The following is a 24,530-nucleotide window of genomic DNA, read 5'->3' on the forward strand; positions in this document are numbered from 1 at the left end:
CCAATATACAATTCTCTTTAATAAATAAAACACTGGATAAACAAAGATATAAAAAAACACAGTATTGATTCTATTATATTCTATAAAAAATAAAAAATAAAAATACACATTTGGTTTTGTTGGATTCCAGACAAATCCCCAAAAACATTTTAGGAACAAGAAACACTGTGCTTCATTTCTATTTTTCTGTCAAAATCAACAAAAATTAGTTTATTCATAATTTTTACAATATTTTCTTAAATTTCTAAAGCACGATCTCTCTAAAGCACTATTGTTTGGCAATTGTTAGAAAAAAAAAAGCAGATTATCTACATCAGGTGGAGCTTTTGGTGCTTTTAGCTCTTCCATATACACAGCCCAGGACCATTAGAATGACAGCGAAGAAGAATTTTACGGCAACATATGCTACTAGTACCAACGTTTCTTGACCATAACTGGACACCCGAGGTGGTTCTGTAAAATATACAACAATTAGAATGTAAGAATATAATATTGAACCAAATACAATATATTCAAGTCATATTTTCCCCACCTAATTGACTGAATCCCCTAGACCAAATGTTAAAGGAAGTTAACGCACAGAAAGGTGCTATAGCATAATAATATTCATGTTACAGAATACATCTACAAGAAATGTCCCACATAACTTTCAAAATGGAACCAAATCTTCCAAACTCTACATTCACATCCCTGGAAAAAGCCTGAAACACCATTACAGCTGCTAATGGTCCTAAAACTGTATCTTGGTCAGTGGCGGCTGGTGCTAAACGTTTTGGGGGGGGGGGCGGCAAACAAGCCCCCCCCAGGTCAGCCCACACTCAGCCTCTTCACGGTGATGGTCCCCCGCACCCACCCCTCCACAGTGACGGTCCCCCCACCCTGCACTCAGCCCCTCCACAGTGATGCTCCCTCCGCAATTATCACTCCATGGCTTTGTCGGCTTCTTCTCCTGGCCAACCTGATCTGCCTCCTGTCCTGATGGGCCTGGAGGAGAAGCCAGAAGACAATAGCAAATATTAATTTGCTAGTGTCACAAGTGGGTGGGTTCACAGAGCACTGCGCCCCGAGCCCAACCTTTTTCAAGCCAATTAGAGCCTCAGGCTCTAAACCTCATAGGAACCTATGAGGCTGGCGCCCTCCAGGGAGGCGGCGCCCCTGTGCCCCTAATAGACCGGCCGCTCCTGATCTTGGTGCATATATTTTCCCACACATATTACACCTTTTGGGTCTTAGTAAATCACCCAAATGTTCAAATGTGAAAACCACTCTGCAGACATAATTCATGCCTGTTGGGTCTGCTCAAAATGAAACTTTATTGAAGAACTGCAGCAAAGTTTCTGCTAATCTCGGGCAATGCCTGCTATTTTGTGTTTACAAGGAATTAGGGTCACTAAAACAGTGGTTGCCAACCAGTGGTCTGTGAATCACTGATGGTCCACAAGACAAATTTGGTGGTCCCCAGGGGTTTTGCCTAAAATCAACACAAATCAACATGTTCTCAAAGCATGCTGACAGTCAATACTGTCAGCACACATTGATACCCGATGCCTCCTCTATAGTTCCATCTCCTGTGAACCCAGAGGGAGGCCCCGAGAGTAGTGCAGAGAGTGGGAAGTGAAGAAGGAATGGGACTTCCAATGGCAGTGCTGATCACAGACTGGGGGAGGGAACATGGAGCTCGAGAACATCGCTGGATAAGGAGGTGAGATCCAATGATGAGTCTGTGTAAGCCAGGAGTGTGATGGAGAGTGCAGGGGGGGGGGGCAAAAGGGCGAAGAGCTGGAGCATTGTGTGTATAAGGCAGCAGTGTGATCCAGGGGGAGGGGGGCAGAGAGCCAGAGCATTGTGTGTATAAGGCAGCAGTGTGATCCAGGGGGAGGGGGGCAGAGAGCCAAAGCAATATGTGTAAAAGGCAGCAGTGTGATCCAGGGGAAGGGGGGCAAAGAGCCAGAGCACTGTGTGTATAAGACAACAGTGTGATCCAGGGGGAGGAGGGCAGACAGCCGGAGCATTATTTGTATAAGTAAAAAACAATATTTTTCACATTCTGATATATAACATTCCCCCCAAAAAATGTACAAATCTAATTTTTTTAACATCTTAGGCCAATTTGTTTTCTGCTACATATTATTGGTAAAAGAAATCACAATAAGCGTATTTTTATTGGTTTGCGCAAAAGTTATCGCGTTTACTAACTACGGGAAAGATTTATGTAATTTTTATTGTTTGTTTTTTTTATAGTAATGACGGCGATCTGCAAATTTTTTGTGGTACTGCGACATTGCGGTGGACAGATCGGACCCCTAACTGACATTTTTTACACTTTGTGGGGGGGACCAGTGACATTACTACAGTAATTAGTGCTAAAAAAATGCACTGTTACTGTAATAATGACACTGGCAAGGAAGGGGTTAACACTGTTGGTTACCAAGGGGTTAAATGTGTGCCTCATGCTTACTGACGTGCGTGGAGGGAGGGGGTTGTGTGACAGACACAGATCACAGGTTCAGCTATGCTGAATTCTGTGATCTGTCCATGCCTGTCACAGAGAAGATCCGCCTGCTTTGCTTACACAAGCGAGCGGATTTTCTCAGTCTTTCCCCCAGCAATCGGGGGAAGAGTGGCGGTGATCACCACCTCTCCTCCCCTGGCCCGACTCCCGCTGTGTTTAGACACAGCGGGAGCGAGCCTCTGTTGGCGCCTGCGCCGCCGAGAGAGGGAGGTATCTGGCGACTTAGGTCTACGTCGCCAGACCCAGCCGAGCCGCTCTGCTGCAGTAGCAGCAATGTGAGCTGTCTGCAAGTGGTTAAAAAAGTGACTGTATTCAAAAATGCAGATTTTGGCATTTTGAATACATTGAAGTGCAGAGGAGGGGTTTGAGGTCTTTTAGACCCCCGATCTCTCCATAAAGAGTACCTGTCACTACCTATTACTGTCACAAGGGATGTTTACTTTGCTTGTGACAGCAATAAAAGTGATCAGATTTTATTTTTTTTTTAAAACTGTGCTAAAATTAAAAAATTTAATAAAATAAAATAAATAGGAAAAAAAAATGTTAAAGCGCCCCCGTTGCTGTGAGCTCGTGCACAAACGAAAATGCATACGCAAGTCACGCCTGCATATAAAAGCACTGTTCAAACCACACATGTGAGGCATCGCCACGATTGCCAGAGCATGAGCAATAATTCTAAAGAAAAAGCTACTCTGTAACTCTAAACTGGTAACCATTCAAAATTTTTAAGTTGTCGCCTATGGAGATTTTTATTGACCGTAGTTTGTCGCAATTTTAAACCATAACATGTTAGGTATCTATTTACTCGGCGTGACGTCATCTTTCACAATATACAAAAAAATGGGCTGACTTTACTGTTTAGTTTTTTATAAATGCAGTGAAACGTATTTAAAAAAAAAATGGCGTTTGAAAGACAGCTGCGCAAATATCGCGTGACAAAAAATATTGCAACGGCCGCCATTTTATTCTTCAGAGTCTTTGCAAAAAAAAAATATATATATATATATATATATATATATATATATATATATATATATATATATATATATATATATATACACAATGTTTGGGGGCTCTAAGTAATTTTCTAGCTAAAAATAAAGATTTTAACTTGTAAACATCATGTGTCAGAAATGGGCTCAGTCCAAAAGTGTAAAACAGTGTTTACCAATGTCCAAGTGTGCATTGGGAGAAAAGGGAGGGCTTAGTGGGACTTTGATGGTATCTTACTCAATTCATATAAGACTAGGTAAGTATTAAAAACAAAAATATTTTATTAAGTTTTTCCTTTTAAAAGTTAAAAACAATTTTGACGATTGACATGTAATTATCAAACATACACAGAACATATATAGACAACAATACACTTATAATCATTAATACACATCCCGTGACTTTCCACAAATGTCATTGCTAGGATTCTCCTTATTGAGGTACAAGGTTTTGGGGTGCCTCCACTGGAATTCTAGCCCGACATGTTTCGCAAAAGATTATTGCTTCCTCAGGGGCAAACAGAATTCAATAAAGATTATCATCTATGGAAATATCAAATACAAGTACCGTAGTTAGTATTGCGTATGGTGTGATAGCTCTGGAAGTAAGAAAGGCAAACAAAGTGGTCCCATATCTACACCTCCCCCACCCAGGCACATTCCCGGAAACATGGTCAGTTGGTGTTAATAGATGGCTAATGGTGTGACATAACTAGTCTCCCCGGCGAGTGTGGGGGCTTTCTTCATATGGTTTATCATAGGGTACAGTATTTTAGATTATCTTATATTGTGTGTTTGTTTAACGAAAAAGCATAACATATATACCTACCAATCGGTTTGTCACTCAATGATTATCAGCGAATACTGTACAGATGGAGATGGAAATGGAAGCAGCAGATTTGCAAACAATGCGGTTCCAACTGGAATAATAGTATGGAAAAGCATGTTTATAATTTTCCTATTTGTCGATTAAGGGGAAGCAAGTGATAACAAAGAATGCCAGATATAATCCAATATAATTACCTCAAATTATTTGCAGTGACCAGATACACTGTTATGAATCCCTATTTGTGATGCTGCTTGATGGAAATATACACCCGATAAAGGCAAAGTGTAGCCCCCTGCAGCACTTCCAGCTTTTAGCTCTTTTAGGCCAATAACGTATCAAACATTCTTAGGGAAGACAAAGGCATCCAAAGAAAAAGAAAGAAAAGCCATTAGCATCTTTCAGGCCATATTAGAGTAAATTTGCATTGTTCCTGTAGAGGTATTTACCTGTGTTGCTGCGCCATCTCAAGTTCCATCTCCTATCTGCCGCCATTGCGGCTTTTTACTGGCATTAAGAAGCCCCAACCCGGAAGTCGTCATCGCACGTGGCGATGACTCACTTCCGGATCCTGTCCTCGAGTGGGCATGCGCCATTGCGGCGCATGCTCACTGCTAAATGTGGAGCTCCACAGCGCTGTGGGCTCCCGGAAGCTGCAGGGCAGAGCTGAGACAAGAATTTGTATCTCGCTCGCCTGCCCAAGGACCGTACACTCGCCAAAGGGGACCGTGCCACATCGCCATCTAGTGACCATTTCCGGAGATGTCCAGGGCCGGTACCTGGTTGGAAACAGGGACAACGTTGCCATACCTCAAGAGTATCCCACGACATCACAATACTGCAAAAAACATATCATATTATATTATGTATTAACATGTAGAAACTACTATACGCTATTTGGCTTATTTAGGGATCAGAACATCCTCAATGGGAAATTAGATGCTTGATGATTACATCAACATTTTTTTCAAGGGAAGATCAGAAATAATTCCCTTGAATTAAATAAGCCAAATAGCGTATAGTAGTTTCTACATGCCCTGTATACAATTTAATAAATATGAATTTAATCCCTTTTTCTTTTTTTCTGTACATCATTTTATATGTCTATTATGTAATTATTTGGATGTTAATACATAATATAATATGATATGTTTTTTGCAGTATTGTGATGTCGTGGGATACTCTTGAGGTATGGCAACGTTGTCCCTGTTTCCAACCAGGTACCGGCCCTGGACATCTCTGGAAATGGTCACTAGATGGCGATGTGGCACGGTCCCCTTTGGGAGGGGGAACGGTCCTTGGGCAGGCGAGCGAGACACAAATTCTTGTCTCAGCTCTGCCCTGCAGCTTCCGGGAGCCCACAGCGCTGTGGAGCTCCACATTTAGCAGTGAGCATGCGCCGCATTGGCGCATGCCCACTCGAGGACAGGATCCGGAAGTGAGTCATCGCCACGTGCGATGACGACTTCTGGGTTGGGGCTTCTTAATGCCAGTAAAAAGCCGCAATGGCGGCAGATAGGAGATGGAACTTGAGATGGCGCAGCAACACAGGTAAATACCTCTACAGGAACAATGCAAATTTACTCTAATATGGCCTGAAAGATGCTAATGGCTTTTCTTTCTTTTTCTTTGGATGCCTTTGTCTTCCCTAAGAATGTTCGATACGTTATTGGCCTAAAAGAGCTAAAAGCTGGAAGTGCTGCAGGGGGCTACACTTTGCCTTTATCGGGTGTATATTTCCATCAAGCAGCATCACAAATAGGGATTCATAACAGTGTATCTGGTCACTGCAAATAATTTGAGGTCATTATATTGGATTATATCTGGCATTCTTTGTTATTACTTGCTTCCCCTTAAAGTACAAATAGGAAAATTATAAACATGCTTTTCCATACTATTATTCCAGTTGGAACCGCATTGTTTGCAAATCTGCTGCTTCCATTTCCATCTCCATCTGTACAGTATTCGCTGATAATCATTGAGTGACAAACCGATTGGTAGGTATATATGTTATGCTTTTTCGTTAAACAAACACACAATATAAGATAATCTAAAATACTGTACCCTATGATAAACCATATGAAGAAAGCCCCCACACTCGCCGGGGAGACTAGTTATGTCACACCATTAGCCATCTATTAACACCAACTGACCATGTTTCCGGGAATGTGCCTGGGTGGGGGAGGTGTAGATATGGGACCACTTTGTTTGCCTTTCTTACTTCCAGAGCTATCACACCATACGCAATACTAACTACGGTACTTGTATTTGATATTTCCATAGATGATAATCTTTATTGAATTCTGTTTGCCCCTGAGGAAGCAATAATCTTTTGCGATGCATGTCGGGCTAGAATTCCAGTGGAGGCACCCCAAAACCTCGTACCTCAATAAGGAGAATCCTATCAATGACATTTGTGGAAAGTCACGGGATGTGTATTAATGATTATAAGTGTATTGTTGTCTATATATGTTCTGTGTATGTTTGATAATTACATGTCAATCGTCAAAATAGTTTTTGACTTTTAAAAGGAAAAACTTAACAAAATATTTTTGTCTTTTATACTTACCTAGTCTTATATGAATTGAGTAAGATACCATCAAAGTCCCACTAAGCCCTCCCTTTTCTCCCAATGCACACTTGGACATTGGTAAACACTGTTTTACATGTTACCGGGATGGAGGTATCAAAGAAATAATTTCTTATTAAACACAACCTTTCGATAATCAGTCCAAAAGTGGTTAAGCTTTGACAAAAAAAAAAAAAAACCTGGAAGCTGAATGGTTTCTGTGCAGAGCTGCCCCAAATTTTGTACTTTCCAGTTTCAGTAAATCAATCCCATATCCCAATCCCAGGACAGCAGAAATGTTCAAATGGTCTATCAAGTCTGTCCCATTTTTATTTTTATGTTTTTTTTGTTTTTCCTTTTTTGTATAGATCTATGTTTGTCCTAGGCATGTTTGAATCCACTTACTGTTGACGAACACACTACCACTGCTGGAAGTCTATTCCTGACATCAACTACTCTTTTGGTAAAATAATACATTCTAAGATTAATTTTGAACGTTCTTTCTGCTAGTTTGAGGTCATGTCCTCATGTTCTTGATCTTTTCTCCATATTTAACCACTTGCCGACTGCCGCACGACTATTTACGTCGGCAGTTAGCCCCTCACAGGCAAAGCGACGTAGGGCTACGTCGCTAGCCTGTAAGGGTTTTGGGAGCGCGCGCCGCCGGATGCGCGCTCCCGCTCGGTCACAGACCCCCCGCGCGTGTGCCCAGCGGACCCGATGTCCGCCGGGCACTCGCGATCGTCCGTGACAGCGGGAGAAAGGCAGGTGGCTAATGTAAACAAGCCGCCTGTCATTCTCCCCTGTGTAAGAATGGTGATCAAACGGTTCTACTATGTAGGACCGTTGATCACTGTTCTTACACATCAAGCCGCAGCCAATCACAGTTAGAAACACGCCCCTAGGACACACCTAACCCCTCCCTCTCCAATACAGTTAACTCCTTCACTGCCAGTGTCATTTTTACAGTAACAGTGCATATGTATAGCACTGATTACTGTAGTAATGTCACTGGTAACCCCAAAAGTGTCAAAAATGTCAGTCAAGGGTCCGATCTGTCCGCCCCAATGTTGCAGTCCCGCAAAAAAAAAAAATCGCAGATCGTCGCCATTACGCATTAAAAAAAAAAAACCTTTCCCTTTGTTAGTAAACGCAATAACTTTTGCGCAAACCAATCAAAATACGCTTTCTGCGAATTTTTTTTTTACCAAATATATGGTAAAAAAAAAAATTGGCCCAAAATGTTAAAACATTTTGATTTTTACATTTTTTTGGGGGGGAATTTCATATAAAAAAATGTGAAAATATTGTTATTTTTGCAAAATTTACGCTCTTTTTTTGTTTATAGCGCATGATCAAAAAATCGTACAGGTGATCAAATACCACCAAAAGAAAGCTCTGTTTGTGGGAAAAAAAGGAAGCCAAATTCGTTTAGGTACAGCGTCGCACAACCGCGCAATTATCCGTTCAAAGTCACGCACTGCCGAACCGCAAAATAGCCCCTGGTCAGGAAGGGGGTAAAATCTTCCGGGGCTTAAGTGGTTAAAATATTGTCCCCTGAACCTTTTTTCTCACACTTAACCACTTCTGGACCAGAATGTTTTACCCCCTTAATGACCAGGTCATTTTTTGCAATTCCTCACTGCGCTATTTTAACTGACAACTGTGCGGTCTTGCGATGCTGTACCCAAATAAAATTGATGTCCTTTTTTTCTCCACAAATAAATCTTTCTTTTGGTGGTATTTGATCACCTGTGCGATTTTTATTTTTTGTGCTATAAACATAAAAAGAGCGACAATTTTTAATAAAAAATAATATTTTTTTACTTTCTGCTATATAACATATCCAATAAAAAAAATGTAAAAAAATCGAATTTCTTCATCAATTTTGGCCAATATGTATTCTGCTTGTTTACATAAGCAGGCGGGTATTCTCTCCGTTTCCCTGACGATCAGGGGAGGGCAGTGGAAATCGGAGCCGCTCCTCCCTTGGCCGGACTTTAGCCACAGCTGGAGCACAGCTGTGATTTTGTGCATGCGGTCTCACTCCCACTGTTAAGACACAGCAGGAGGCGGGTCGCAGGAGGAGCAGCAGCGATTGCCGGCCTCACACGATCTTCCTAGAAACTGACAGAAGACCCGTCTGCTTATGTAAACACTGGGTGTTCACACCTATGCGATCCAATTCCTGTCCAAATTCACAGTTCCCACTGCATTTGCGAACCGATCTAGGGGTGTCATTAACTTTGCAGCAGTTCGCAGAGGGCAGTGTGAACTGCCTACGAGGAAGATGCGATGCGAGAACCCACACTGGAATCGCACTGGTTCTAGCGTCGCAATAGTGTGAACCTAGGCTTAAAGCTAAACTTGTGCCAGGAATAAAATATTATCAGTGGTGCTCTTCCATCATTCTGGCCTTTTGGTAGGTATGGCTGGCTGTATAGTATCCCTGCTAGTATGATGGGGAATCGGAAGGCTAGTATTGGCTGGAACAGAAACCAGGGCGCCCAAGGGATTTGGGACACAGGAATAATTCCCCTGAGACTGAAGGGGCCCAATGCCTCCTGATTTGAATGGGTCTACCTTGTCTGGCCATGGGCTGGGAAGACTGAGAATCCGCGCTACGACTTGACCTGAAGCCCAAGTAAATGTCAATACCCCCTCCAAGCATGCAATACCTCTGTGGTGGGCCCTTCTGATCCCTCCTCTCACCCATATCCTTTTACTGACCTCGGATTGTCTCTGTCACAATAAGGGGCCAGGAAGACACCACAATTAAGGTCAGGGCAGGGCAGGGCATGGAGGTTATGGGTCACCCGTATCCTCCGTTCTCTTAAAACCCCCTTCCACATCCCTTCCTTTCATTATCCCTCCCACTCACCCCCACCGCCTCTCATTTCCCCCTCCCCCTTACCCCCCCTTTTTTTCTCTTCCACATTTCTGCTTACTTTCTCTCACCCCTTCCTTCTTTGCTGACTTCTCTTACGTCTATTCCTTCTCATTCTGCTATAATCTGGCCTTCCTTTCTCATCCATATTTTTCTTTTTTTGTCTTTTTTTTTTCTGCTCACGTGGGACTGTCAGTCCCATCACCTGTACCTTTAGCCCCATGTTCTGTTACTCCATCCTAATCTAGGACACGGTCGTAGGTGGGTCCCGACCCTTGGTCAGGTCAACTGGGCACCCAGGACACCCCTATCCCAGAGACATGGGGCACTTTAGAGCTTAGTGTGGGTGAATGAAGACAGGTCTGGAAGACCAATGGTAATTGCTAGTCAGTCTATGCATGGCCATCAAAATGGGTGCTGAGACATACTATTGTTAACCTTGTTTACACCTCCATTTTTGGTTTTCACCTTGACCAGTTTCTTATTACTCCTCTGTGTTATTCTGTTTATACAGCCCTACTTGTGTATTCACATCAATGTATACCTGTTTCCTGTACCCATTAGAGTTCTGTACATTCATGTCTCCTACCCATGCAGTTTATGTTCATTGAGTGTATTGTTTTCTGTCTATATTTAATAAAGTTTTTGTGAAAGAAAAAAAAAAAGAATCCACTGTGTCAGTGCCCCCTGGGAGTTGGTCATCGCAGGGATGCTCTTAGAATCACATTGTAGTGGGAATCCCACATGAGAAATGAGCAAAAGAATAACCTATGCTTTCTTCTGCTCTTGGCCTGTGTATGCCAGGCCTTTTGGCTAAGTCCAGGGACATTTTGTAGCTACCAATCCTCAGGGCCTAACCTATGCACCGGCACAGGCACTATTTATTTATTTATCTATTTATTTTCTCTCAAGTTTATCACTTTTGCACTTTTGTCTGTGTCTTTTCACTTGGATGGAGGGTGTGGGTCCTCGGGCCTAACTTGAAGTCTAGGGATAGGATGTGTGACCATTTTGCTCCTTCCTCCCATGAACTATGGAGTCTTTCCTCAAGAGAGCCCCTCACCTAGAACTTGGTGGTTGGCTTCGGCATGACCATGAGGAGAGGGTTCCGCCAGGCATTTTGGCTTGGTGGTCCATGTTCGAGCATTACCCCTGTCAGGAGCCTTGAGCTCCAGGGGGTCAGAGAAAGGTCCTACTCCTTCAGGGGGTGGACAAAAGGCACACTCTTAACGTATTTTTTGTGTGTGTTTCATGCACACTTTTTCGTTTACTCACGGGCTTTTGTTTTTGTGCACCACCGCACCGCACCATTTATTCATAATAAGACATTCATTTAAAAAATGTATCAGCATTTTTTCCGTGCATGGTGAAAAGTAGCTAGGAGTGGAAAGTGGTCAGGAACTTGGAGTTCAGCTTTAATTCCTGGCACCAGATATACAGTGAAATGATAAATATAGAGCTAAAAGTCCATTAACTTTACCTTCGATGATTAGTCTGATTCCTCCTCCATACTGAATTTTATCTTCATATTGGTCATCACCTGCACATAGTTTGACCACCACAAAGCAATGAAATGAAGTATTGTCTGCCTTCGTCACATCATTTATCATTAGATTAGTCATCCCTGTTATGTATGTCCGATGTCTATATGTAGAATGAACCATTTCCTGGTAGGGGTGGAAGGCGTACGGTCCGGTTACATTCCCCATTCTCCAGTATACATTGACCCGCACAATATCTGTTTCTGAATATAGACCACTAGGAAGGTTGTAGGAGCAGGAAAGGATCACTGAATGTCCTTCTTGTACTGAGACCTCATTAGTCAGCTGGTCCCAGGATAGCTGGTAATCTAAAAGATAAAGTTGAAGAAATAAGCAAATCCATATATGTAAAACAGAAAATTTTAGTTGTGCTTTTACTTAACAACATCTAGTCTTTAGGTGCTGCATAGTGAATATCTTGCCATATGTGCCTCCACATATTAGTGCTATTTTAGAAGTAGCTTATTTATTGAGTTTTTAAAATCTGTAGCTTTCATTAAAGTGGATCTTCGTGCATCCCAACCCAACAAACCAAAAATGCTAGTTTAATTATTTTTAATATTCAAAACTCCACCATCCATCCATGTCTCCATGCTTTATTTTAAGGAGAAATCCCTATGAAAAACAACCCCCTAGCATTTCTGGCCGTGGCCATCTTGAGTAAGGGCAAATTATTCATGTAGGATTTACTTCCTGGAATCCATCTTCCCTTAGCTCAAGCATGCATGCAGGAGAGTGTGCTTAGCTGAGAAAACCCCTCCTCCTCTCCTCCTGAAGACTCCTAAGAATCAATTGCTATGGCAAAAAGCCAGGAAGTAACTGAAGAAATGTAAAAAAAAAAAAAAAAAAGTGCACGAGGCATAAAATCAATCAATATTGATTGGGAGATAGAGATGTCGCGAACATAAAATTTTATGTTCGCGAACGGCGAACGCGAACTTCCACAAATGTTCACGAACGGGCGAACCGGGCGAACCGCCATAGACTTCAATAGGCAGGCGAATTTTAAAACCCACAGGGACTCTTTCTGGCCAAAATAGTGATGGAAAAGTTGTTTCAAGGGGACTAACACCTGGACTGTGGCATGCCGGAGGTGGATCCATGGCAAAACTCCCATGGAAAATTACGTAGTTGACGTACAGTCGGGTTTTACTCCATAAAGGGCATAAATCACCTAACGTTCCTAAATTGTTTGGAATAACGTGCTTTAAAACATCCAGTGTGTGCATACGATCAGGTATGATGTTGTATCGATCAGGTAGTGTAAGGGTTACGCCCGCTTCACAGTGACAGACCAAACTCTGACAGACCAAACTCCCCGTTTAACGCACCGCAAACAGTCCATTTGCAGTGGGCACAGTACAGTCTGTGAGCCTGACACTCACTGGCAGGCAACTGCAATTATATTACAGAGGAAAAATTTAATTACTTTTTTATCTGCAAGGTGCTGTGCCACCCTATATGAGTGGTGGGCAGTGGGCACAGTACAGTCTGTGGGCCTGACACTCACTGGCAGGCAACTGCAATTATATTACAGAGGAAAAATTAAATATATAAATATCACTACTTGTACTAAATTAATAGACGATGTTGTAATCCACTGCGCTTTAGGAAATACAGGTAACACAAACCTGACAGAATAACACAAATAACACAAATTGCTGCTACTTAAATGAGTAAATATAATAAAAAATAAAATTCATCCAGAAAAAACAGGAACTGGCTTTTTCATTTGAATTTCAGTAGCGCAAGGATGGTGATAACCTCTTACCAAATAAATAGGATAATAACATATACCAAAATATATGAATCAGATGTGATAAATATAAGCATAAAATCATAAATACATAAAAGCATGAAATCACATCAATAGGAGTCCATAAAGTCCATAGGTATAAAGTGCATAGAGCAATGAAAGTGCAAACATGAAGGATCACAGGTGCAACTTATGGGGACCACCCTTGCCTGCCACCACCACACAGTGCTGGGAGAAGTATCTGAAATTCAGACTCACCAGACGCCTATGCCTAACCACTCTCATGGACTAGCCAACAACAGCATATAGTAAAATCAGATTTCCTCCAGATCTCTGATTTGTGCTGCAAAGAAGATTTCCTGGTAAATTTATAGTGAGTCTGAATTTCAGATACTTCTCCCAGCACTGTGTGGTGGTGGCAAGCAAGGGTGGTCCCCATAAGTCGCACCTGTGATCCTTCATGTTTGCACTTTCATTGCTCTATGCACTTTATACCTATGGACTTTATGGTCTCCTATTGATGTGATTTCATGCTTTTATCTATTTATGATTTTATGCTTATATTTATCACATCTGATTCATATATTTTGGTATATGTTATCATCCTATTTATTTGGTAAGAGGTTATCACCATCCCTGCGCTACTGAAATTCAAATGAAAAAGCCAGTTCCTGTTTTTTTCTGGATGAATTTTATTTTTTATTATAGGAAAAATTAAATTATTTTTTTATCTGCAAGGTGCTGTGCCACCCTATATGAGTGGGGGGCAGTGGGCACAGTACAGTCTGTGGACCTGACATTCACTGGCAGGCAACTGCAATTATATTACAGAGGAAAAATATAACTAATTTTTTATCTGCAAGGTGCTGTGTCACCCTATATGAGTGGTGGGCACTGGCAGTGGGCACAGTTCAGTCAGTGGGCCTGACACACACTGGCAGGCAACTGCAATTATTTTAAAGGGTAGAAAATTAAATTACTTTTTTTTATCTGCAAGGTACTGTGCCACCCAATATGAGTGGTGTGCACACAGTACAGTCTGTGTATATATATATATAAAAAAAAAAAGCAGACTGATATGCCAGCCCTAAAAAGGGCTTTTTGGGGTGTTGTCAGGACGCTGTCCTTACAGCGGGAGTGGGCACAGAACACTGGCCTAGCTAATGATTTCCCTATTAATTCAGCAGCAGCAGTACTCTCCCTGCTCTAACTAACACTGCAGCTTCAGAATGAATCTAAGATGGATGCTGTCCTTGCTTTTTTATAGGAGGTGGGAGGGTCTGGGAGGGAGGGTATGCTGATTGGCTGGAATGTGTCTGCTGACTTTGAGGTACAGGGTCAAAGTTTGCTCAATGATGATGTATAGTGGGCGGACCGAACATTGCATATGTTCGCCCGCCGAGGAGAACGCGAACAAGCGATGTTCGCCGGCGAATAGTTCGGGACATCTCTATTGGGAGAGTGAATTCCCACTTTAAACCCTTAGCGCCGATGGAACGTAAATATACAGCCTCGGCTTTAGGGGGTTGTACCGGGGTGATGCCTGCAGCTAGAGGCATCACCCCAGTACCATTACCGTTGACGGCTTTCTTGTAACAACAACTGATGTGGCTGAGCAGCCGCTTGGCTGTCATTCCAAGCAGCAGGAGGGGACACCCGCCCTCCCGCCACCATCTGCAGCTCGTCTGGGTCTCCTGTCCGAGCGGGAGACCCCAGCCACCAGCCGGCATGTCCGCCAGCTGGCCAAAGACCCAAACAAAGCCAAATTTGGCTCTGATCGGGTCTCCGATGTAAAAACCCGGAAGGGATGTCATGACATCCCTTCCGGGTACTGGAGCCTTAAAGGCGCCAGATTAAAAAAAAAATGATGGTATTCAAACAGCCAAACTTGGCATTTTGAATGCTTTTAACCACTTTACGACTGCCCGCCACAGATGTACATGTATGGCGCTCGCTCTCGCGAGGCTAGGGGCGAGCGCGTGCCACCGGCGGCGCTCCCACCCCCCGCTCATCAGCGAGAAGCCGATGCATGGGTGAGGCAACTCTGATTGCCGCCTGACACTCGCGATCGTTCCCCACTGAGAGAGAAGAATGGCCAGCTGTTGTAAAAACAGCTGACCGTTCTTCTTCCTGAAATGATCATAGAGCCCCTGTGATCCTTCTATATAGGATCACATGTCTCTATGGTCATTTCAGAAGCCACACCCCCCCCCCCCACAGTTAGAATCACTCCCCTAGGCTTATATTTAACCCCTTGATCACCCACAATGTTAACCCCTTCCCTGCCAGTGTCATTGTTACAGTAACAGTGCATATTATTAGCACTGATTACTAAAAATCGCAGATCGCCGCCATTACTAGTAAAAAAAGAAACAAAACAATAAAGATGACATAAATCTTTAGTAGTTAGTAGTTGCGATAACTTTTGCGCAAACCAAACAAAATACGCTTATTGCAATTTTTTTTTTTTTTTACCAAAAATATGTAGCAGAAAACAAATTGGCCTAACATGTTAAAAAATGTAGATTTTTAATTTTTGAGAATGTCATATGTCAGAATGTGAAAAATATATATTTTTTTTTTTTTCAAAATTGTCGCTCTTTTTTTGTTTATAACACAAAAAAATAAAAAATCGCACAGGTGATCATATACCACCAAAAGAAAGCCCTATTTATGGGGAAAAAAAGGACATCAATTTTATTTGGGTACAGCGTTGCACAACCGCGTAATCGTCCATTAAAGTAACGCAGTGCCGAATTGCAAAATAGGGCCTGGTCAGGAAGGGGGCAAATCTTTCTGGTCTTAAAGTGGTTAAGTACAGAGGAGTGGTTTGGGGTCTTTTAGACCCCAAAATCTCTCCATAAAGAACACCTGTCACTGCCTATTACTATCACAAAGGATGTTTACATTACTTGTGACAGCAATCAAAAAATGAATACTGTAAAAAAGTAAAAAATAAATAATTAAGAAAAAAAAAAAATTAAAGTACCCCGTCTCTCCGTGCTTGCGCGCAGAAACAAATACATATGCAAGTTGCGCCCGCATATGAAAACAGTGCTTAAACCACACATGTAAAGGTATCGCCATGATTGTTAGAGTGAGAGCAATAATTCTAGCACAGGATCTCCTCTGTAAGTGTAAACAGCATAATTTTAAAGCATGACATGTTAGGTATCAATTTACTCAGGCGTAAAATCATCTTTCACATTATACAAAAAAATTGGGCTAACTTTAAGGTTTCTTTTCTTTTAATTCATGAAAGTGTATTTCTTCCCAAAAAAATTGCATTTGAAAGACTGCTGCGCAAATACCGTGTGACATAAAATATTGCAATGATCGCCATTTTATTCTTTAGAGTCGCTGCTAAAAAAAAAATATATATATATATATATATATATAATGTTTGGGGTTCTAAGTAATTTTCCGCAAAAAATACTGATTTTAACTTGTAAGCAACATATGTCAGAAAAAGGCTTAGGTCGCGTTTACATCTGTGCATTTTATGGAAAGGGCCAGGGACCAGCAGGATGCATTTTTGGTTCCAGAGACTTCAATTGATCAAAAACGTGTATTGAAAAATGCAAAATGCATCTGGAATATGCATCAATTACGACCTGCATAAGTGCGAACCAGGCCTCAGGGTAGGATGTCTAATACAGGAGTTAGCAGCCAGCATGAGGTGACTAATATGCCCACTTGGTGGCTTGGTCTCCATACTGGGACCCAGTGTGGCACAGGGTTGAGCTGACAGGGTTGAGTTGAGCCTGGCCTGGAAGCCATGAAGGAAAAATCCTATTAACTGTGCACAACAGGTGGCCTAATAGGAGACCCGGTGTGCTGTCGGAGAGTGGATTAGGCTTAGCATGCCTCTCTTAAATGCCATCTAATAACAGTGTCTCTGGACTTTCTGCATGAGGTGGTTGTTATTCAGAAAGTGTAAAAATGTAGAGTTCCATTTTAATCATATAATAATGGCTTTTGGCTGCAGCACTTGCCTCTTAGAGGGTGCACCACTGGCCTCCCTACAAGCTGTTGAGCTCTCAGGTTTAAACACAGAAGCCGCAATTCTATATTTACAAGTGACAGCGGTGAGCGGAGCACAAGGCCAGTGCGAGAGGTGGGAATATGGAGTTTTTTCATCTTCCAGCTAAAAAAAAAAGCCCCACATTTTTGTAGATAAAGACTTCTGACTTTACCTTGACCTTTCTGATCTGTGTACCTGTTCTGGGTTAGTAACTGAAAAAATACTGAAGCCAGTGATTTAGCATAACAGCAAGGCCACTAGAGTTTTCAGAGTGAGAGAGTGGTCAGCAATGACATCCTCTACATTTCTCATTTTTTAGTGCGAGTGTGCTATGCTTACCTGCAACAACCAACCTTGAAAATTGTTTGCTTATCAGTGTTGCTTGTGCTGTATCGACAGTGCAGCAATAACTTCGATAATCATTTAGGAGAATATCATGAATATGCAGCGAGATGCCTTGAGTGAAATTAACCAGAGAGTACCGGCCCACTTGTTGTTCTTGATTTGATTGGAGTATGGGTGTTTGGTAACATAAGTCCGATGCGCTGTTTGCATAATTCCATCTGATGTATGTGAGATCTGAGGTGTTTTTGGAGTAATAACACGGGATGATGACCTCTTCACCCACAACAGCCATCAGTTCATCCAGTTGACTAATGTATTCTGTATCTAAACAAAGGAAGTGCGTTAGAGGGGGGGTGTAGGTAGCATAATATTGATAGAGCTCAATCGCTCAAGCTGAAACACAAACAAGTAAGAACAGTGACTCCTCTTTCCTGCCTGCACTAGGAAGCTGTACTCAGCTGGAGAGTGTCTGAAAGGAAACAGCTTCTCTGGTCTCTCTGTGAAATGTTATACACAAATACAGGGACCCTACCCTAAAGAGACCCAGTCACTAAATGTCACGTACCTGAGAGGAGACTAAAATGACAAGGTCCGCCACTCTTATATCTCCAGCCCAGGCCCCACTGGAAGTGAAACAGAGGGTGCCGAGGGACAGGAGGAACAGCAGGAGTGCCTGCAGATGTAGATCAGGGGACTTGAAGCAGGAGATGCGGTTCCAAGGCAGCAGGAGAGCCATCAGGTCAGGAACAGTAGCCATGCACAGTAGTTCAGCTGAGGTTATGGAAGCACTCCACTTGCACTACACAACCAGGATGTGTGGCTGGTCAAATCTCTCAGCAGACTTGCAGCAGGAACACTCATCGGGGTGCAGAACAGCAGACAGCCAGGTAGACACTCAAACGGGTTGGTAAGCCAGGATCAGAGACAGAAGCCTGGTCATAGATTTAGCCAGGGTCATCAACAGGCAGCAAGTGAGGTGCCAAATCAAGAGCAGAGCCCAAGTCAGGAACGAGCTGGGTTAGGAAAGAGCTTGGTCAGGAAATAGTGACAAGACAAAAGCAGGATCGGAGATCAGGTCAGGAATAAGCCGGGTCAGCAACCAAGGGAACACAGTGGAAGGACACAGGGAACAGCTGAAGACCAGTCAGCATTAGAGCACAGACAGAGGCATCCTTAAATAGTCTGTCTAGCGCCAACATACATTGTGCGCACGCCCGTTCGTGTGCGCACATTCCCACATTTCTATTAGCCAAACGTCTTTGTGCATGCACATTTCTATTAGCCAAATGTCTGATTGATGTATCTGTTTATCTGTAAAAAGCCTCTCATGTATTGACATTCCAGAAGACTGCTGCTGCTGAATCCCTCCATATTGGATGTGATATCAGCAGGCTCAAGTGACACCCTGTACTGTTCAGCGCTTCATAAAAGGATTTGTATGGAGGTGAAAGGAGGGACAAAGAAACTGGTGATAACTCTTGTGCGTCTTCAGCTCTTCTAGACTGGAACATTCACAGTATGTTTTTGCCTCAACAGACACTCTAATGGGGCCCCCTTCACCTCCCAGGTCCCATAGCGGCCCATGGGCTGCTATCCTTATATAGTTACCCCACTAACCCTCCGGGTAGTATTGTGACACAGAGAACAAAATTAATATAAAATAACCATTCGAAAATGTATAATCTTTTAAACTATTGCCATTTTATTTTAAATTACTTTAAAACAAAAAAAAAAAAAAAAACCTGTTAGCAAGCAAGTAGTTGCTACTCCTATGCCTGATTCTGAGCTGGCCAAGCATTGAGACATAACTGTAGGGACAGTAGGCTGCTACAGGTGTGCACCTCTAGGTACCTGTACACCTTTTTTCTTGATTGAGTTACTTTAAGGTCAGATTCACATATCTGTGTTAGGAACACGGGCATAATCACACGCCAATGCTGCACATTAGTAGACACATGGTAGTTCCATTCATTCTTGTTGGCACCTCCATGCATCAGCAACTGTGGCTCATTTTTATGCACACCAAACTACATGGTTCAGTGCAACATGATTTCCCAAAAGGGTTGGGGACTTCTTTCCCCATATTTCTCATGGGTAAGGCAGCCCAAGTGCATCTAAGCCCAAGAAAAAAACATGTAATTGTGCAGTGTGCCAGTCTTTAGGTACAGTATGGTGGCTGCAATCATTTTCTGTTGTCAGGCTTTTTCTCTTTATTATCACCTAGTGATTCTGTCACAAATACTTCTAATATACTTCCTAAGATGACAACATATAATTACTGTACTGTGTGGTATCTATGTAGGAGCAGTATATTAACATTACAGAACACTTGGGACACAGTGATGCAATCCAAACCAAGACTCACTTCGAAAAAAACTGCTGAACAAGCTTTTAAGTTCTTATTATCCACTTTGGTCACGCATCTCAGACTCCCCTGTGTCACGGAGCACTCAAGAATGGCTGGGAATTCTGGGAGCCGTGACATCACCCATAGGCTCCAATGACCGAGTGTGCCCTCCTCTCCCCTGCAGATGCTGTTCACCGACGCAGGGGAGCTGGAGCTTTGGGATTATGTGACCATACCGAAGTGGATAAAAAATAGGTAGAATACAGATCTTTTTTTCTACAGAATATGCAGGATAGGTAGAATGAGGGGGTGGGAACATTTTTAAGAATATGTAGTGTTAGGCTTTTCTTCCACTTTAACCCATTGTCCAATACACCCACACCCTACAACCATCCTCTGCTGTGATTTGGTATTCTGGTAATAAATAAGACCTTCAAGGTCTCATCTATCTTCATGACAGCGTCCAGTCTTGATGAGGTCTCATCATTTACCAGGAGGGTCATTGGTAACTAAACACTAGATTCTTTGAATTACATTTCCTTTAAAGTGAACAGTAGATGTTGGCTGTTGGAAATAAATCAATAAATATTTACCTGAAAATTGCAGAAGAGTGCCATGTCTATTCCACCTGATTGTAGTATCATATTTACTATTGTATAGTCGGCAGCAAAATCTAGGTCCATCCGTTGGTTCTAATCCTGTAATTTTGATATATTCCATCCGATTCCTGTTAGGATCCTTCTCTCTGTAGAGTCTTCCCTTATATTTCTCTATAACATTTCCAGAAGGGGAAAATATTTTCCTGTCAGATGAGCAATATAGTCCATCTGTCTCTCCCCAAATGATCTGTATATCATTACCCAGTTCCTCCACACTGGAGTATGGACACGGAATGGTAACAGAACCTCCAGATTTCTGTTAGAGCTCCCATCTGATAAACACAACTGGAAGATCTTGTGATCCCTAAAACAAGCAGAAGAAACAAAGTTAAATATCAATCTGTTAAAAAATAATGTATAGTCTTATCAATTAATTTTAGCTGTAGAAAAGATGAGCTTAATCTAAATGATTTTATCAATGCATAGTAATCATTGAAATTCTAACTCCTTTCTACACTTTGTAATTGTACATATTCATGGGGGCCAGGATTGCCAATGGCCCATAAATTTACAGACAATTTGTAAAAATTGTTGGTTATAAACAGGTCTGTGCCTGCGCTGTTGGCTGCTTGTGACGTCATATTGCACGGCACATTGGGTGTGCATAAAAAGGACGCCCGAAGTGCTAGTTTCTCACCAGCTGCTATTCCATCGCAAAAAACTGGGGGGAAGGGTGCGGCTCCTCTGGCTGCTCGATCACGCACATGCTGCCGGCCTCTGTTCTGTTCTCTGCTCTGCCCTTTGACTCTCTGCCAGCCTGCTGGTGCCTGCCTGTGTCTCAGTCTGCCTGCTGCTGCTGCCACCCAAAGTGCCCACAAGTTGCCTAGAAGATACTGTAGAGTAGCAAATTTGCAGGAACCATGTCCTGCTAGTGGTGGATTTTAAAGGCACTAACATGGAACGGTATATAGATTAAAAAATAATTTATTAAACATCATATAAAAAACATGGTAGGTGCCATAATGGATTAGAAAAAACAATGCACATTAAGCATGTATTGGTGAAACATAAGGTTAGTGGCAAAGACATAAAACCTTTATATATAAATTTTACACAAGAGGTGTTGGATTGGCGTAGTGGTCAACGTGTTTTGTTCTTCCTCAAGACCAGCCACAAATATCACAAAAGCCCAATACGGTCACATACGTCTGGGGGGGGGAGGGGGCGGTCACAGGGGGCAGATAGCAGCATGGGGCTCAACTGAGACACCCTATCTCTTTAATAGCTTATATTAGCAAAAGTGGATAAGTTAGTATGACTTCCTGGGGATGGGTTCATCAACAGAGGGGATGCTTGTATAAAGATGACATGAACTTCCTCTATCCCATCTTATAAGTGTTCAAAGAAGATACTTCTCCCTTGGATTATGGATTGGATCTATGTCCAATGTGCTAATAATTAAACTCTAATGAACGGATAAATGAAATATGTGAAAGCAGAACACATGGACTCATAGAAAAAATCCCAAGAACAATAATAAAACAATCTGTGTAGCGCTAACAAAAAGAATATAAATTAATACTGATAAAATTAAATGCATGAATCAATATTATAAATATATACTCAACAATAATAGTGTATATGAAACCACTGTAAAATTAATCTGATAATTATATCAATAAATCATGAACACATGTGTAAATCCAAAAAATAGTCCATACACCAAAGAGGAAAAAGAAAAAAATCAATCAATCAGGGCTTAAAAAAGTGCATCAAAAAAAATTAATATATAGTGTTGAAGGAATATCAAGGAACCGCAAGTCCCAGCAGGTAAGTCCTAATTCCACAGAACCAGGGATAAGGAAAGGAATACATCCGTGAAGGATCACCAAGGAAGCAATATAGCAGCTTACCAAAACGAATTGGTCACCCAACCAAACTAATGGATAGACCACTGTAGGATTGATAGTAATAATAAGGAAATCCACCAGGTGTCACTCCAATAGCGACAGATAACTCAGGTCCGATATTTATTGGCATATAAAAGATGATAATAGGGACATAGTGTGATAGAACAATCGATTTATTTAAAACCACAAAGTATAAAACTCACATTTGAGAAGACATCATACAGCATGTAATGTTGTTGGCAAAGAAATCCAATATTTGCGGCGTCCCTGCAAATACCAACAGCAAGAATACGGCTTGTGGGGGCGTGGTCACATCACGTCTGACTCCACCCTAAAAATTACATACGAAATGTAAATTGTATGCACCTGTCATACAGGTGCAGAACCTGTCATACAGGTGCAGAAAAATGAGGCCTTGGGTGTTGGTGGTGACCTAAACCAAAAACATTGTTGGAAGCTAGCAGAATCAAGATTGAGGAATAGGATAGGCAGCATATTTAGTCTTCAAGGATTGGCAGACCCCTAGCAAATTCAATCAGTTACATCAGCATCAGGGGCTTGATAGCTGTTGTTGATCCAGGACTGATTCATTTTGATAAAAGTCAGCTGGTCAACAGAGTCTGTGGACAGATGCACTCTTTTGGCCATCACAAAACCTCCAGCAGCACTGAATGTCCATTCTGAAAGCATTTTGGACAGGCCAGTAGCTCCATTGCATTATTGAGGAAGTTCTGGCCAGTTTTCCATCCTCAAGACCAAGTAACCCAGTGGATGCTCAGTTGGAAAGGTCTCCAAGTCTGCTCTTGCCCCTAGATAATCCTGTACCATATTATGGAGACATTGCTGATGGTTGCTTAAACCTAACAGCCCTGGGTGCTGAGGACAAAAGAACTGTTTAAAGGCATCGGTCAGCCAGCCGCCTTCTCCACCGCTCCTCCTTTGGCTGAACGATGCCTCAAAAACAAGTCCAGAGAATGTTGACCTCTCAGTGTCTGGAAAAGGTGGTACACAAATTTTTCAAGGCCTACTCAAGATTTTTCATCCTCTGCTCCCTCTGCAAAGGCAGGATTAGCTCTGCAACTTTACCCTTGTAACGAGGATCAAGTAGGGTTGCCAACCAGTAATTATCCCTCTCCTTGATAGCATGAATCCTCTGGTCCATTCACAGGCTTTGCAGAATCAGGGAGCCCATGCTTCGTAATCGCAACCATTCCTGGCTCAAGCTGCTAGCATTAAGACGCTGAGCATGTGGATGGTTGGGACAGTATTTTTTTTTACGGTTCAGCAACTGGGGTAGTGAAATTTGCCTGCTGGTCAAATCAAGCGTTGGTGTACTGCTGGCAGATTGGGTGCAAGTATCTGTGGCACTCATTGCTATACCATCATCCCTCTCAATGCATGTTTTTGATAAAGACATGAGGTATAGTAGGGTTAGAGATCCCAGATGAGGACCAAGTTGAAGTATGCTTGTTTTTATCTTGTGGCTCATTCAGGTGCTGTTGCCAATGGACTGCATGGAAGGTCGTCATATGTCTTGTCAAGCATGTGGTGCCCAAGCGGCTGATGTTCTGGCCACACTTGATCCGCTTTAGAAAGATATTGCAAAAAGCAATTCTGCGGTATACTGCACATGTGTTTTGTGAAAAGCCCACACTAATGAACTTTTGGAAGGCCGCGGGGAGTTTGCAGCACCCTGCACCTGTGGAGCTCTGTGATGTGATGCAATTGGTTGGCTACTCCTGTGGCAGCCCCTGGAGCACATCCTGCGTTGTTGTAGATGTGCCTCCTCCTCATCCTCACTTTCCTCCTCTATCTTGTCAGGTACCCAAGTACAGTCAGTGACCTCATCATCCCCTCCTTCCTCATCCACTCCCTCCTCATCACTGAAGCAAACTTGGCAGTATGCTGCAGCTGTGGGAACATGACTGCTAGTTTCTTGTCCGTCATTGTCACCCCCTCTCTCTAGGCCCACATTATTCCCTTCATCAACCTGGGAACCAACATCACAGCATTCAAATTGCTGCACATCCTCCATTAGCATGTCACTGACACTATGGTCAAATAATTTAGGTGACTCCTCCAGGCATGGATTATGGGGGGGGCGACAGAAGGAGTAGCTGTGCAGAAGGAGCCTGTGGAACAGGCCGCTTTGGCAGCTGCAGTGGAAGGCAAACTAGTATGAGCCTGGGTGTCAGAGGATGAGGAGGAAGAGGACGGCTTAT

At 42.5% G+C, this 24,530-nt stretch overlaps 1 protein-coding gene across 1 annotated transcript in view; it reads right to left on the reverse strand.

Annotated features, from left to right (window-relative positions):
• Positions 1-301: 301 nt before the first annotated feature.
• The window catches only part of LOC309551918 (uncharacterized protein), an 800,893-nt gene continuing 776,664 nt past the window's right edge, over positions 302-24,530 (reverse strand). The window contains exon 5 of the mRNA XM_082252637.1: positions 302-453. Within this exon, the coding sequence (XP_082108763.1) occupies positions 314-453 (140 nt within the window). The 3' untranslated portion in view covers positions 302-313. The remainder of the gene's footprint in view (positions 454-24,530) is intronic.

The sequence above is a fragment of the Pelophylax lessonae genome, assembly GCF_965119305.1.
Source record: "Pelophylax lessonae genome assembly, chromosome: 4".
Taxonomy (NCBI): domain Eukaryota; kingdom Metazoa; phylum Chordata; class Amphibia; order Anura; family Ranidae; genus Pelophylax; species Pelophylax lessonae.